At 35.9% G+C, this 17,279-nt stretch overlaps 1 protein-coding gene across 1 annotated transcript; it reads left to right on the forward strand.

Moving 5' to 3' along the window:
- The first annotated feature begins 367 nt into the window (after positions 1-367).
- LOC134844721 (uncharacterized) lies at positions 368-15,266 on the forward strand. The gene is made up of 9 exons (XM_063861534.1): positions 368-392; positions 1,306-1,578; positions 2,352-2,479; positions 3,067-3,203; positions 3,945-4,173; positions 10,483-10,657; positions 11,912-12,157; positions 14,309-14,526; positions 14,892-15,266. The coding sequence occupies exons 1-9, from the start codon at positions 368-370 to the stop codon at positions 15,081-15,083; spliced, it is 1,623 nt and encodes a 540-aa protein (XP_063717604.1). The 3' UTR covers positions 15,084-15,266.
- Positions 15,267-17,279: the final 2,013 nt, after the last annotated feature.

Genomic DNA, 17,279 nt, shown 5'->3' on the forward strand with positions numbered 1-17,279 from the left:
GTTGTGAAGCTCCGCTCCGCCTCTGTTTTCTTTCATTTTTTATCCAAAAAGTCTGAAAACGCTGTGTCTCAATTTTATGTTATGGCTATCGACTCTGATGTTTTGAAGCTTGTTTTTCAAATTGAGCTCCACTGCGAACAAAGCTAAAAGGAGTGCAAAAGTTTTGCTTCAATTCATTGTGTTAGAGTCAACTTGGGATTGTTTTCTGAAATGACAACTGTGAATCAGATTTTTTCGTTCCGACACCTCTCGATATCGTGGGAAGGAACTACTTTGCCGGGTGGGTGTTTTTCTGCGCAATTTCATGTGCGTCAGATAGTCTTTAGCTGGTATAAAAGTTATGCGTGTGGGATATGGTCATATGGAAATGTCAATCTACATCCGAACATCGAGTTAGCGTTCTTCGGCTAAGTAATTATGCCGTATAGAAATTTTCGTGTTTTTGTTTTTGTTGATTGTTTTTCAAAAAAAATTTTTCAGCTAAATATAAAATAGTTTCTCTTCTTTTCTTATAAGTTGAAAGATCTATTTGTATTCAGACACAATTTCGTTAAGTGAGAGCTTCAGTGAAGACTATATTATTTTTTAGCGCAGGCTTTTTTCTAACGCTTGCGAAGGGGTTCGATCTACTTGAGACAATGAATTCTTGGTTCGGGTTCAGTTTCTTGGTTACGACTTCGGCTGTGGTAAAGCTGATAAAACTTTAGATTATTGCATCAGCTTAAGTAATTCGTATGTTTAAAAAGGAATTACCGTAACATGCTTGCTGTGGCATTACGTAAGCTCGAGATTATTCAAACTTATTAACATGGAAAAAGTTTTAAAGCTCTTAAATTTTAAGTCCTATGTAAATCGATTCATTTCCGTTTATTTCTCAATGCTGTTTCAACAATAATTTTTTCAATTTATGAATTACCTTCGAGGCAAAAGTTGAATAAACTTAGAAAATGTAACGCCATATGCTGAAGCAAGTATTAAGATTGGTCCTTATAGCTTAGAGGAGCAGCTATTGTTAAAAACGCAATGCTAATCAATTGAATAAGAGTTTTAATTACAAATTGAAAATGCACAATTTCTAGTTTAACATCAACATCAGCAAAAAAATTCGTTTTGTTTCATCAAATGTATGGATTTTCAAGCCATAAAAATCTGTGCAATCAATATTATTGCCAGTAATGCAATAATTAAATTGATTTGGCAATTGTTTTAATCGACGATTTTGTTTTTTGATTTTTTTTTCATAATTTATCTTATTTTGTCTTCATTTTCAGCTGAAGTTTCTTAAATCAGTGTTGGTGTTTTCAGATATGCTTGTTTTTGAACTTTTAACTATTGTTTCAATTTGTCTGCACCAGTGCTCGACTTTAAGATCGGTGCCGGATGTAGACTTAGTCATCCCCCCTGCAGCCGCCGGCGAGGCCAAGTACAACGAAATGCTGAAACTGGCGGAGAACCCGAAGTATGGCAAGTGCTGGACGAAAGCGCTGGCCAACCTGGAGACGTCTTGTAGGAGTATGAGAGAGGAACAACAGCAGATACTGGCATTGTCCTTCACCAATTGTCATCTACTAATGTCAGGTTCGTATCTTGGTGATATATTACAATAGGTGGTACGTTCAATTTGAATAGCTGGATCGTTTTTTGTTATACGTCGCACATTTTTTATAATTTATTTCAAAAGCCAATTTTTTGGCAAAAGAAGTGTAAATTTTGAATTTTTGAATAGCATTTCATCTGGCATAGTATTTACAAAAACTATCTTAGTAGTAGTATAATTGATTGAAAATGAAATGACTATATTATGCATTATAGTTCTCAAATTCAATACATGCACTACACTCAAAATTACCACCTATTGTAACATATCGCCGGTATCTTTTGTAAGTTGTCTCTTCAAATAGTAAGACTTGGCTAATTACTTATTTATAAGATACGGTAAACTTTTCTCGGAGTAGTAGCTTTTGTTTATTTCAGCAGTTAACCTTTTTTTCATTTCTTTTACTTTTTGGCATGCGTTGACTGGAAAAATGTAAGAATAACATCAATGAGCGTTTGTTTTCTTGCTAAAATTTCAAAAAAGTATTCGTCAAATAGTTGTGCTCCTTCATGAGCTCTCTTGATGTTTTTGTTGCATTTATTACAGTTTTTCATCGCTGACTCTTCAAAAGGAAGGTGTTATCTTTCAGCTTGAAATTATCGAATTGATGAGTGTTTTTCCAATTTTTTAAGCTTCAAAGATGTTTAAAAATAAAGTCTTTATTAAATCAAGTAATCGCTGGGCGATGCCACTAAAAATATCTAATTAAATGATTAGATGGCTAAGTAATAACTTTTGTTACCTTTGATTCCAGGCAAAGGACAGATGACTTGTTACACGGATTCGGATGCGTCGGAATGTACGGGAAGGATGAATGATTTGGCCTTCCAGATCTACACCACATTCTTCACTCATTCGGAGAATCTGTGCTTCTTCGTGCAGGTTAGTGCAAATTCCATGCATGTCATCATTTTGCGAAAAGATTTACTCAGTAGCGGATTATCAACACTTCAGCAGCGTGAGTGGGAAGGGGGGTGCCCCTTTTCTGGGACTCGACCCCGACCACGCATTTCCCTTTTTGTTTATTTTTTTATTACATCCATTTCATTGTAGACTGACCAACCCTCGGCGCCTTTATTAATTATTTTTGAGTGGTGCCGAGAAAACGCAATTTAAAGGTCAGCACCTTCCAATAGGTGCTCAAACACTTAAGGCCTGTTTTTTTTCCAATAACTCCCGTCTAGAAAATTTATAAATATCACCCCCGACCCGTCGAGAAATTCCTAGATCCGAGCTTGGTTTGCTTATCATTTGGGACCAGAGTTGATTGATGTATATGAGTTTGATAGCGCTTTTCCTTCTGTCTGTTGGATATTTCTTAATTTATTTTTTAATTAATGATTAAAATTATCTGGTGCATTCAGTTTTATACTCAGTTTTTTACGGAAAGAGCGACGCAGTTAAGCATCCATATGGTTTTTCAATCTGAAATTTGTTGCTTCTCTGAAAGAGTGAATGCTTCTTACCAGGCCCAGTTGTGGCAACAGTGGCAGGCGAAGACAGTTCAGCAACTGGCAGACACCAGTGCACAAGTGGTCAGTACACTGGATAGCACACTGGAAAAGCACAAAGCCCTGGAACTCATCGTGAGCAAAGTGCATGATATGTGAGTATCCTTAAATGCAATTTTGAATCATGTGAACCATCCGACCTTCAAGTACGCTGCCGCAAAACGCCATTTATAGCGCTGTTGAATTTGAAAAATAAGCGTTTTTCTTAAGTTGGCCAAATAAATTTTTCTTAAGTTGGCCAAATAAATGACAAGTGTTTAAATTTCTGCGGCGACTAAAAGCGTATTAACGACCCTGAGCTCGAATCCTGGAGATGCTGAATCGTTATCCAACATAAACTGGATATAGAGAGCTTGTTGAGAGAGCGTTCACTTGATTCGTCAATTCGATTTTATGTACAGCAATGATTAAAGTTATCTGAAAAACTGGAAGCGGTTTTTGTTTTCTCACATTGGGTCTAATTTGAATTTCAGATAGACAAAAAAATACCAGCAGCATGCGCTTGAATAGGTCAGCTAATTCGAATATTTCGAACTCGGTCATAACCGTATAAAGAATAAAACAGCTTTTTCCAAAAAGTTCCTGTGATTTCTGTCTAGACCAATTTTGGGAATAAATTGTGTTTGAGGATTTTAAGATAGTTTTGGCCATTAAATTGCGCTATTGGCGTATATAGTCAGTATATATTGGCGTGAAAGAGACGCCTTTTGAAAGTTTTTATGTTCGGTCGCTGCGAGAAAAGGTTGTTGTACAATAGTACCAATGAGTACATTGAGAAATTTTGGCAGCCAGAATTGAAGAGGGCGGTTAATTTGTTAGTTTTTTTTTACCTGCAGCCTGACCTCTGACCTGCCGCAGATGGTAAATGCAATAGAGCAGCTGAAGTCAATCGTGCTGGGAGAGTACATCTGGATACACAGTGTAATATTCTTCCTATTTTCATCCCTTCTCTCGTTCCTCCTCACTGCTTCCAGAAGGACCAGAGGCGCCAGGTGCTGGATGGCAGTGACGCTGTTTGTGGAGTTCTGTCTTGAAGTGGCCCTACTTAGACTGGGAGCACCCAATGTGAGTACAATTGATGGAAGTGAGATGATTAGGTTTAACGTATTAGATATTCGTTTTATGTTTCCATATCTAATGGCGCTTTCGATAATATATATATATTTTTTCGGGCTAACATTTAGTTAACATTTATAAAAAAAAACACTGAATCATTTGACATTTCTTTCCATATAAAACCAAAATAAAGGGCTTATGTGGCGTTGCTTTCTTCTTTTAATCAGAAGCAAGCAAGTGAGCGTAGGTTTATTGTAGGAATCTTTTTTTCAAAGCAAAGTTGCAAGTAAAAAAAGCTAATTTGGTGGTACTTCTGCTCTAATTTCGGTCTGCTGCAGCTTTCAAATTTCATAGCATCTGTTCTCTATTTTATTGGTGGCTAGTGTTTGCCGATAATCAAGCGGCCGTGGCACAGATGGAAGGACGCGAGACTCCCTATCTACTGATCGGAGGTTCAATGATGCACTTAACTTATTATTTTTAATTTGGCATTTTTTATGCATAGCATCGACAATTTTTTAACAACTGTTGCTTGTTTATTGGGGGCTAGGTTTTCAAGGGCTCATGGGGCAAATGCGATGACGTGAGACTCCTAATCTCGGAGTTAGAGCCCGTCACACAGCAAAAATTTTTATAAAAGACATATTTTTACCATTTATTATTTCAGTTTTTAGAGCTGTTTTATGTCGTTTTCTTGTTTGTGTTAGCGAAGTGCAGCGTAAAATTTCGAGTAAAAACAATCTGATTTTAAATATATATTTTTTTTGTGAATTTTTTGTCGGTTAAACGGGTTCGGTATACGTTTTATCGGCTTGGTCAACTTTTGTTGCGTAGCTTCAATGGCGAATTTAGAAGTGCTCTTGCTTTTCTCAGGGGAGGGGTGCATCTTTAAAATAATGATTTCATAAGTTTTAAAGCTTGAAATTTTTATGACTTAGCTTCATTTCCGGTTTAATGAGGGCCGACCCAAGTTTTTTTTACCCAAGTTGTAGCTCGTTCATTGATTCTCAAAGTTTTAAGGCTCTTCACCCGAGCCAAAGTTCTGAAACTTCTATACATGTAGTTTTTTCGACAAATTTTTTCAGCTTAGTTTTTCAAAAAAATATGACTTTCTTCTTTTTTCTTTCAACAGTAATGCATTGTTTTTATTGTGTCGCAGCTGTTACGAAGATCCTCGTCGCCTCTGTCTCTTAAATGTTTCATTCACCTGGTTTGAGTTTCTCAAGCGAGTTTTTACGAATCATAAAGAAAGAAAGAAAGAATGAATTTCTCCAGTATATGAAAACATCAAATTTTAAATATACAACATAACAGATTCTGAGACTTGGAGATGACAGATAACGGGATCCTAGGATCCACCACGGATCTGCCAATATGTTTTTTTTTTTTTTACTTTCTTTTTTATGTTTCGGTAGATTCGATTAGATACTTAAATTGTTGGTGACTGACACAGCTTTTCTTTCAGCATGGTTACTCTAGCTCAGTGGTTGGATTAGTTATCGTTTATCGTTTTTTTTTTTTTTAAGTATTTTGAAAACAAATTAGTGAGAAAAAATTTTTAAAAATCTAAAAAGTGCGATTTCTTGAAAACTAGCGGGTTCTGGAGGGTCATTTTTTTCCACCTAATTCGTAACCCTACGGGGGTTGTCCAGCAGCATTTAACTAACGGTTGTATTAGTTTTTTTTTGTAATTCATAAATATATTTCACCAATTCGATATTTTGAATCAGATAAGTTTGGAAATTGTGGTAATAACGCGATATTTCCATAAAAGAACTATTTTCAATATCCACTGGGAGCAAGCCCAAGCTATTCAGTTTATTATACAATTTGCATGCTCTATATCGTATCGAGAGAAAGAGGTTCCAATAGTAACTTGGCACTAGATCGCCTTGTCAATTTCTCCGAATTTTGAAAAGTGAACATTTCGTTTAGAAAATTTTCGCTGTGCAATTGGTTTACAGATTTAAGAACAAATTTCAGAAGCTCGTATACGTGGTATTCATAAACTGTCAGTAATTTAATCTTTTCAAATATATCTTCACAGTGATCTTGCCGCTTCCTGAAATATATAAATTTTAAAAAATTTTTTTGCAAAATGAAAATTGGATTCAAAACACTGAAACTACAGCATCCATAAACCAGAATTCCGTACTGTAAAATAGGGACAACATTACCTCGGTAGTATTCTAATAGTTGGTACCTGGGTACATAATGTCTCTATTTTGATATTATGCCACATTGTTTCCCAAGTCTCATTTTAACAAAATCAACATGACTGACAAAGGACAATTTACAATCAATATAAATTCCTAAATACTTGCACACAGGTTTAACGGTTATATCAAGGGCATTTAAATTGAAAGAGCAATTGGAAGCACTTGATTTAACGGTCATTTGTACTGTTTTTGATATATTGATTACTAATTTATTTGCTATTAACCATTTATTCAGACATTCAAGGTCTGACTGGATATTTTCTACAGTGCAGCCTATCGCTGTTAAGTTAGTATCGTCCGCAAAAAGAAATATTTCTGCAGACTTACAAGTCAGAGGAAGATCATCCATGTATATGATAAATAATAATGGTCCTAGGATTGATCCTTGTGGAACACCGCAGTCAACCGTGTTCCAAGCAGAACTAACGCCATTAACTTCAACACGCTGCATGCGATTTCATAAGTATGATACGAACCAGTTCAAGCAATTACTACGGATACCGTAACGTTCTAACTTGTAGATTAGTATGTCATGGTCGATAGTATCAAAAGCTTTCTTCAAATCTAAGAAGAAACTACAAATTGAATCTGACAATGTTGCCAACCTCATTTTTTCGGTTAAATCTGCTAAAGCATCAATTGTACTATGCTTATTGCGAAAACCAAATTGTTTTGAAAACAGAAGAGAAAAATTCTCAAAGTAGGAGTATACGCGGTTGTACATTGCTCGTTCATAAACTTTACTCCATACGATGAGAAGAGATATAGGACGGTAATTTTTTTCATCTGTTTTCGAACCTTCCTTATGCAGGGGAAAAACTTTTGCTTTACATAGTTCATTGGGAAACACTCCTTTCAAAAAAGAGAGGTTAATGATAAATGCTAGATAGGGCGCCACAACCGCGGATGACGTCTTAACAATTATATTACTGACGTAATCATCACCTGCTGAGTACTTATTATCAAAGCTGTTAATAATTTTCTCAATTTCTGCAGGGCTTACTTGATAGAGAAATATAGAAAAGGGATTGTTAACAACCACCTGTATGTCAGCATTAGGAACTTCATTTTTGAGCATAGTCCCTACAGTTGTGAAAAAAGTATTAAATTTATTCGCAATGTCAGCATCTGTTGGTTTTTCTTTCATTTCAAGGCATGATTTTAGGGGTGGGATTTTGTTTGATTTGATGTTCTTGCCACTGATATCATTCAAAAGTTTATATGTTTGTCTTGAGTCTCTGATACAATTTTTAAATTTATTCCAGTAAAATTCTTTTTTCGATTGCTTAACTTCTTTTTCAAATTGTGATCTTATCAGCTTAAATTTTGCTAGATAATCAGCATTATCGGGGTTGATTTTGCATTTTCTGTGGGCTATATTACGTTTGTTTCTTAAATTAGCTAGCCTATTGGTAAACCAAACTGGCCGCGTTTTTTGTATATTTTTCTTACGTTTCAGAGGAGCAAAGGCATCAAGAGTTGTTACAAACAATCCTTGAAAAAACTCAAAAGCTACATTGGCATCCTGTATTTCAAACAAACACTGTTTATTATTATCCAAAACTATATGTAAATTTTGCAAAAAATTTGACACCGTAAGAGGTGTTTTAAGAAAAGATGTATCCCGGTAAGGTATTTCGTCGTAACAATTTTCCCTTTTTAATTTCCACTCAAATAATATGGGATAATGGTCGGATATCGTTTCATATTTAAGTACATTCAAAACAGGCAGTGGTATATTTTGAAATATAAAGTGGTCTAAACACGTTTGCGTATTTTCTGTAACTCGAGTTGGTTCAATACTGCTAATCTCATAGCCATTTGAGCTGATCGCGTTTAGGTAATTCTTAGTAAGCAGATTGTTTTGGATAATATCTATATTAACATCACCACACAAGATCATTGGCTGATCCATAGATTTATTTTCATCTAAATAATTATCTAACTTCTCTACGAACAGCATTTTGTTAGCCTTGGGTTTGTTGTATACAACACCCACTGAGAACTTAAAATAATTTTTCGATATTGTAGCAATTATACCCTCATCAAAGGGCATTTCTATTTGATTCAAAATACAATAGGTATTTCTGATTTGTATCATGACTCCCCCGCCAAGAGTTTTCCTACTTTTTGTGCAGCATTGATTATAACCACTGATTAACCAACTTTCATTTTTATCATTGTCTGTTAGCCATGTTTCAGTTAAACATATAATATCGGGCGGAGACTCAAGACTAAGAATAAGTGCTTCCAATTCATCTAAATGCTTTTTAATCGAACGTATATTAATATGTATGATACTTATGGTTAGGTTAGGCTTGGAGTGTTTTATTTCCATTGGTCTCCTCGTTCTCGATACGAAAGGGCTCTTCTTCGATTGAGCTAATATTGGACTGCTTAGCTTCTGTTGTGTCTCCTAAAAAACCCATGATGTAGTCCAGCATATCTTCTCGGTTTCCTTTTCGTGCACGTAGTTCTTGTTTTATCTCAGTTTCCTTTTCATTTGTCTCACGGTAGTTAATTTTGTCTCTTCCTCTTTTTAGTGTTGGAAGGCTTGTGGATATTGGCGTGGCGAAGAAATTATCCGGTTTTTTCACTAACTTAGGCACCGGTGTACCATAAGAATTTCGCGATGGGCTATTCGCTTCTCTTCGGGGTCTCTGGTTGAATCTAGGTACTGCATCTGCTGCGAGTCTATCAACGTCCTTTTTGTTTCGAACTTCAATGAACCTAGTGCCATTTCCATTATTACCTCGAACCTCAATTTTTACTGCACAATTGTCAGTAACCGTCTTCAATTGTCTTTCCTTGTTTGCATAAATGTGCACCTCTTTATCGGGCTCAGGTAGTCTCTCATTGATAAAAATAAATTTACCGTTGTATTTGTTTGTCACTCCTTTCAACATTGCCTTTGACCTCCAAATAATGTTCTTGATTTCGAAATAGACGAATTTGACTATCACTATGGCTCTCTCTGCGTTGGGGTTCCCCAGGTAGTGACATGCCTTTATACTTTCACATCCTATATTGATTTTGAATATGCTATTCAAGAAATTCACTGCCTGTGCTGTAATTGATGGCGAAAGATCTGATGGAAAGTTCGAGATAATGAGACAGTCCTTGCTGTTGTACCTCTCCAATTTCAGCACTCTATCACTTAGGTCTGTACAGCAATTTTCCAGATTCACAATTTGTCTATCTTTTTATTGTATTTGTTCCCACATCTGGAGAAGGATGGGCGTCAATTCGGGATATTCGGTTTCCAAATTGGTGATTTGTCTTTCCATTGAGTTTGATTCTGTTGACATTTCCAGTATCTGAAGCTATTTAATAAGTTTATCACAACAATTAGGCTAAATACATGTCAGTGAATAGTATAGTCAGAGTTAGAAATTCCGAAGAGTTTTAAGTTAACCAGATAGTTTTTATTGACCATTTCAGCACTTTTTTACTCCAACGCATTAAAGGAAGAAACAAGGATGGCCGGTTGCTGTGCAAGTAGCATATAATGTTTTGACTATATTCTGAAAATTTCAAAACCAAGGTTTTTGTAAACTTCAAGTTTTTTGTGGATGTTTTGATGAAAGGATGTGAACGAAAGCATAAAACCGAAGCATAATCGAAAATAATAGTAAAATAGCCATATTAGATGACATTGTTTTTGAAAACATGTCCAGAAAAACAAAAAATTTCCAAAGAGTTAAAATAAATTTCAATTTTTTGCAGTTTTTTTGAAACTTGAGTATTTTATTCCTAAGATGGCGCTAAAGAAAACTTCGAAAACGAGCCAATTAGATCGCTCTTTTCGCTTCAATATAAATTTCAAACCTGTTTTTCTCGACACTGGGACAACTTTTTGATTATTTTTTGCCGCTCGAATCTCGACTATAGGGCCTCGCTAGGATATATCCTTCGATTCAATGCAATGATTGTTTGTGGTACTTGCTTTTGTATGCAAAGTAAAAAAAAGCTTAAACACATCTGAAAACAAAGTCCCTCTCCATTGTCAATGGTCGGAACAATAAGAAGCCTTTTTGTAACCTTCTTGATCGATCATGTTTCGTCGTGCAATTTGAACCTGTGTGATTTGTGTGAGCAGGAAATGGTGTATGACAGTCAGTGGAAGTTGCGCAAGTCAGTGTGGGGAGTGTTGGTGATAGTGTGGGTGGCCTATTTCTACTCCTACAGAGACATCAGCAGAGAGAACAACAGACTTCTACTCGAACTCAAACATCACCTGCTCACTTTAACTACAACTAATATTGCTACATCGGGTGAGAACTATTATCGAGTGCTGACACTCAATGGTGCGGAACGGGTTTTTGAGTCGAGTTTCATGCAATCGGAGAACTAGTTTGAAATAAAGTTTGATGAGTTCCCATGTCTTATTGAATGAACGTACAAGAAGGTGACAAATTGTCTAATTGCCAGTAACTTGTAGCTAGTATTCTTTGATAATTATTGGGTGGGATAATATTAAAGTGGTTTGTGGACATGTTTGTATTCTGTTATGTACTATATTAGCAAGCATTTTTTGACACTGGTAGAGGGAATTTTTTTTGAGGGCCGGCGTATGTGATTCCGAAGCATGACCCATTGGGGACTATTTTACGACATCCGTTTGTGGTCAGCAGATCTAAAATTTATCTAATTGAACTATTGGCACCAATATATTTCGAAATTTTTGGGTAATAGCGCACCAAAAAATTGTAATGTTCTGCTTTTTTTTCGCTAAAAATTCATCTACGTTGTACAAAAATTTTCGCCAAATATGATAATGATCTAGTTAAGGAAAACATAAGCCTCCAGGCAACAGTTACTGCATGTAATTACCCTTGCGATAGTTTAGGTAGTAAATAGGTGAAGTCCGTTCCCGGTCTAATTTTTTTCAGAGTCGTTGTTTTCGGCCTAGTTTCTGTCAGTTCGTTTCCAGTTGTTTGTTTTTTTTTTGTTTTTTATCGGTCAAAAAAGAATTACTGGGCTTCCGTTGCTCTTTTAAGTTTTGTCAGCGTTGCCACATCACACATATTGTTTGTCCTCTAAGCAACTTTCATTGCAAGTGCAAGTGTTGTTCTTTGTAGGTTCAGGGAGGTGTACTTGAAATTTTTTTAATTTTTCTAAATCGTTTTTTTTTCCTGATCAACAGGTGTCTGCTGAAAGATTGTCGGCTTAGTTGCCACATCTGTGCTGTAGGCAACTTCACTTGAAGTCTTGTTCGTTCTAGTCTCAGGTGGAACTTAGAATTGTAAAGATTTTTCATGAAATCATGTTGTTTTCTGCTCTGCTTGTGTCTGCTCAACGATTGTCGTTTTTGTTTCCTCGTAAGTTTTGTTCCGTTACTAATTTAATACTCAAGTTTCTGGCAGGTTAGCCTAGAATGAGCTTCTATTAAGACATACGAAAATATAATTTTCGGTAGATCTGGTTTTTTCGACTTCCATTTCGTTTAATTTTTGTTTAATTGCAAACAGTGCGAAGCTCCGCTTCGCCTCTGTGTAAAGTTCTGAATTTCATTATTTTGTGCTTAGTGATGAAATCGTCGAATGAGGAACACGTGCCGAGTCTACAGACTGGTGAGACCCTGGACTGCTCTATGAATGCCCAACTAGTGTCAGACGACTCCATGTGTGCTTCAACCACGCTGCCTGGAAGCATGAATAGAAATAACAGTGGGCTACATGTGCAGTACTTCATGAGTGAAGAGGAGGCATTGAGAGTGGATGTTAATGAGCATGACGATGTGTTACAATTAGCAGACTCACAGATAGAAGAAGGTAATTATCTTCTCTTTTTCTGTCTGTTGAGCTCCTTCCTAGAAGAAGAAATAATTTATTTCTCATTGTTAATGGTAAATTTGCATACAACGAGAATTTAGAGATGGGAAAAGGTAGTTTTCGAGAAAGTTTGATGAAATGTCACAGGCTAATTTTGGCACTTATCCACAAGGGAAAGGACCAACATACGAGCTGTACCCTCATCGTGGAGAACCGCTGTTGTGGCCTTGCTTAAGAATTACATGCAATTTTTTTCTGGGCTGGGAAGTGATGTTCATTAAAAAAAATAATTAATTTAGATTTTCATTAAAATTTCAATCTATTACACTTGCGAACTTTAGTGAGCGTTGTGTTATACTACGATTGTTCTTTTTTTTTCTAACATAAGTTGCAAATATTGGTGCCACTTTTGGGGCACCTTTACGGCTTATTGATAGCATGTGCTTTGACATTCGAATAGTAATAAGTTAACACAGTTCATGCGTTTTAAATTCATCAAATGAACCGAATTTAAACACAATGTGGCTTTATGCTTTCCAATTTTTTACATGCAAAATTAGCGTGGATGCATTCAGTTTTCCTTGTTCCTAACCATTACTTGCAAAATTGTGTCTATTTGTATTTGGTGCCACTTTTGCTGCATGGCATTGGCAATTTGTTAGCATATGTAGCTGCTTTATTTGTGACAAGGTTTGCCGGTTGCTTAGCGTTCGTGGCCGAGAAGGCAGGGTGTGAGACTCCAATCATCGAGCTCGCAGGTTCGAAGCCCTTACGTAACAAAGTTTTACTAGTTCGAGGCTTTTTTCTGTCTTTTCGTATTTGACTTGATAAAGCTGCTTTTTAAACGTGTTCTCGCTAGTGTTTGCGAAGCGCAGCTTCGTCTCTGTGTTTAATAATAAAATTATGAGACGACTCAGTTTAAATGAAAATATTGATTTAATTGGAGCAATGTAAATTGCTCAAGCGGGATTCGATCAAACGCCAAAGTACACAGTTAACTTATTTCAATTAACTTCAAATTTCAAAATTCCTCCAAAAAGGAAACAATCTGAGTTTTCACGACAAAATTGATAAATTTTTGTTGTTAACAGATGTCTGAAAAATCAGCTTTCGATTTTTTTCGAAGTTGCGATAAGTAAACAAAATTGCTTCAAAAACTGCTTAAAACAGCTTTCAGAAAAATTTAAATAGCTAATAATTTCCAAAAAACGGATCTACTTATTGTCCCCTTTCAAGAAAGGGGGGCAATTGTTAAGAAGATTAAGTTCGACCAATCAGATTGCAACAATTTGAATTTTAAATACAACGCTCTAGAGCTAATTTATTGCTTTTATTTATAGGAACGGGATTGCGATTGTTAAAAAATAAATAATCTCGAAAAAATTTAAATTGATGCCAACAATTTTTATATAGGTTTCTTGAACAATTTAAATTTCAGTTACAATTTTTTAAATGGACATCACTGAGGCTGGGTAATGTCGCCTCACCCTCGAGCTCGGATCATGGTGGGCCGCGAACATCCGACCTTTCGTAACCACTTCACAACTGATAAAGAACGGAGCTAATAGGCTTGAGCTTATGTGTGCCTTGCAACGTATTTTCATTCGTCCGTATTTTCAGTTGTTTCCTGTCATCAAATTTGTTTGCCAAATCTTTTTCATCCTTATATGAGCACAGAAACTCTAGGGACCAAATTGATTATTAAGTGTTCAACCTTATTTAAGCTGTATTATTTTTATTTCGTGTAAGAGAAATGAATTATTTTCCTATTCATAAGCGCTTCTCCTTTTCCAGGTTTTTTCATAGCCTTTCAAATTAACGTATAATTCATGCCGTTAGACCAGAGAAAGAGTGTTAGTCTCAACCTTAGTCTTAAACCAATTTTGGCATTTATCAAGTGTTTTCTTACGTCTGATTTTCGATAACAATGGTAAGTTATGCTAATTACTAATTTATGCCGTGGATTGCTTCTTAAACTATTTGGTTCCGACATTAGTTATTTCGCAACTAACGAATGTTGATTTGTTTTAAATTGACGCCGCCTTTAAGGCATCAAATGAGGTGGAAGACGTTTAAGAATTTCCCTGCCCGTTTGCGCGATGTTTAGAGCTTAACTACAAATGAACTTCAATTTTCTCGATTTGTTTGCAGATGTCGCTTCGAATGAGTCAGACGACGACAACAACGAAGCTGAAGACGAGGATGATGACGGGAGCTGGACTGACTCCGAGGCAGTCTCCGAGTTGGAAGAAGAAAGAGACGGTGACTTCTCGGAGGACGGAGAGAGGAGACACCAGAATGAAGACACAGTCAGAGAGACAGAGTTAGAGGAGAGCCACCAGTCTACGGAACACCATTCACAAGTGCAAGTAAGAGATATTTATTCAGGAAATTAAATTCGCAAAAGTAGAATTCGGTTCTCAATCGTCTAAAATAGCACGTACTGCTGTATTGAGATAGTGAAATGTTGTCGGAACAGCAGACGAAATTTGAACCGTGAATACAAAGTTTTTACAAAACCGTGAAAACAAAATCAGAAAATCTGACATTTTTTCAAAAGAATATTTCGGCTAATTTGATAATTGTAATGATGATAAAAGATTTCCAAAAAAATCACATGTAAGCATAAACATCATTTTAGATAACTACTAGATTTTCGAACGAAATTTAACATTTCAAACTTGATGATAAAATTTTCAGAAAGTACGATATGTTGACTTGAAACTATTTTCAGTTAACTCCGACCAGGAGATCATACAACTTACGACCAAGAACACCCCAAAGTGGCATCAGAAATAGACAGTCGATAAACACGAGGAGCACACGAGAACACGAGGAATCAGCGGACGACTTTGCAGACAGTATTCTCTTCCAAACCAAGTTGATCAAGAAACACTACGAGAGTTTCAGATCCAACAGACATTGAAGAAGCCAATTTAATTGCTCTGATAAAGTATATAACGTGTTTGTGCTGTTCGTTAATCTATAATCAAAATGTTTACTGAAGAGATTTAATGCGGTTGGTGATTTAATATAATCTGTAATAATAATGGTTATTAATATGGAGTTGTAGACAATGTATAACAATACGGAGACAACGCTTCACGGCGACTGGAAAAATTTTAATTTTGTTTTTCACGAAGATGATATATGAAGTTTTCCATTTGTTCATCGTAAAAAGCTCAGTTTTTTTACTCCTCGGAGTTTAACAAAGCAAGCAAAATTACGTATGAGTTTCTGAAAATATTCGAGGCTTTTCATTAGTTTCTTCGAAAATGTTAGACAAATTGTTTAATAGATTGGTTCTATTTCTGAAACCAGTTGGTGTCACAGCCCTAAATTGCATCTATGGTTATGAATCATTATTGACGACGACAACACTTACATGGCTCATTTAGTATGACTCGAAATTACTATGAGACAACAAAAGAAAGTAAAAGAGAGGACGAACAAATACGTTTCAAGGGGAAAAAATTGATAAACTCAAACTGAATTCTTAATTTTCTAGATACATAAGTCTTCGTAATCAACTTTACTGATAATTTTAGTAAATCAATATGGCCACAGTAAACACCAACAATACTCTTAGTAAAACTTAGTAAAATCACTCGAGAGATATCCGCGAGAGTGAACAGCACGTTTCCAATAACGCCTCTGCCTATTTTTCTTTTCTCTAGTCCTCTGAGCCTTCTGAGGAATACATTCCTCTAAAGGAATCTGAATAAAATTCTCGGGTAGTAGACTTTTGTCACAATTTGAACGATATTTGCGGTAACCCTCAACTATCCTGTGTTTCGTTTTTCATAAGATGTCATTAGTGACTTTTGAATGTCACTTGCATAGTCCGATTTTGAGTCATTCGGTTGTTTTCGACTTAGTGTGAGTCTTAGATCAGTTTGCTTGAGGTTGTATCTTCCGTTGTGCTAGGTGTGATACCTAATGAAGTATAATAGGAAGTGTTGTGAATAAATGGAGCAAGGTTTGAGCATCGATGCCGGTTTGATCATGATTCATTCGTATCGTTCTTCACGATTCTTTGAGAGGTTTTGTCTTTCGTTTTTTTCCTTCTGTCTGTGGATGTTTGAGCAAAGCGTGTCTTAACTTAATGTCCGAGAACTCGTGTTATAACTCCGCAACAACAGTTCCGAATTTCCAAACGTTTTCTCAACTGTGTGCATCATTTTTCTGCGTTTGTTCCAGGTCTATGAGAAGTAACCCAATTTATAGGTTGATAGGCTTTTATGGATCACTATCTGTTCTGAGTTGTCCTGGACTAATCTCCTGATTTTGAAAAATTCATCTATTTTTCGGTTTGTTCCTTCTTCCTATGCGTTAAGACATTTTTTACTACTGTGAGTAGTGTTGAATGAAATCTCAAAGTTTCTAGTTGTGAAAAACAGAGAGCAAAATAAAGAGCCAAAAATTCTTTGCTGTTTGTTTGGGGATGTAAAAAAAACAGTTTTATTTCTCACGGATAACAAAAGCTTAACCAATTGAGAAATTTAATAACCTAGCTAACTGAGTTGACCTGAATCAAGTAATTTTGATTCATACGAGACTCTTGACAGTTAAGCATGTTTGAGAGTTTCTCATATCAATATACAAAGTCTGTAAAGCCGGGAAAATTTAAAACCTTTTCGAAATTCTCAAGTTTTCCTGCTTATTCCTAGATGGCTTCCATTGGGCGCATTGTAGTTTCTGTAAGAAGCTTCTCATCTCAAATTGTTTTGGTACAAATACGGTTTTTGGTCAAAACATGCCATGAAGTATGCCATGCCATTACTGAGTTTTAATCTTGAAAGTTTTTGTGGTACTTTCTAAGATTGTAGCTGCATAGGGCACATCATTCGAAATCCTTTCAAGAACCTTTCAAATGTTTGCATCTTTTTTCTGTTCTTGTTCTGGGTCTATAGGAAATTTTTCGTTTTTATAGGTTGAAAGGTTCTCATGGATCACTATCCTGTAATAAGTTATCTGGGACTAATCTCCTGATTTTGAAAGTTTCGTCTATTTTTGGTATGTTTCTTTGCGTTCAGGACAATTTTACGTCTGAGAGTAACCCTACTCTCTGATGTAAAAGTCTCTGGAACCAAAAGAAACATAGACGAAATTTTCAAAATCA

The sequence above is a fragment of the Symsagittifera roscoffensis genome, chromosome 4 (assembly GCF_963678635.1).
Source record: "Symsagittifera roscoffensis chromosome 4, txSymRosc1.1, whole genome shotgun sequence".
Classification (NCBI taxonomy): Eukaryota; Metazoa; Xenacoelomorpha; order Acoela; family Convolutidae; genus Symsagittifera; species Symsagittifera roscoffensis.

What these genes read in the sequence shown, in the direction of transcription:
- LOC134844721 (XM_063861534.1), top strand. Translation starts at nt 368, where the DNA reads ATGTCAATCTACATCCGAACATCGA. An exon ending in ATCTGTGCTTCTTCGTGCAG is followed by an intron (nt 2,480 to 3,066) that starts GTTAGTGCAAAT and finishes GCTTCTTACCAG; the next exon opens with GCCCAGTTGTGGCAACAGTG. An exon ending in TTAGACTGGGAGCACCCAAT is followed by an intron (nt 4,174 to 10,482) that starts GTGAGTACAATT and finishes TTGTGTGAGCAG; the next exon opens with GAAATGGTGTATGACAGTCA.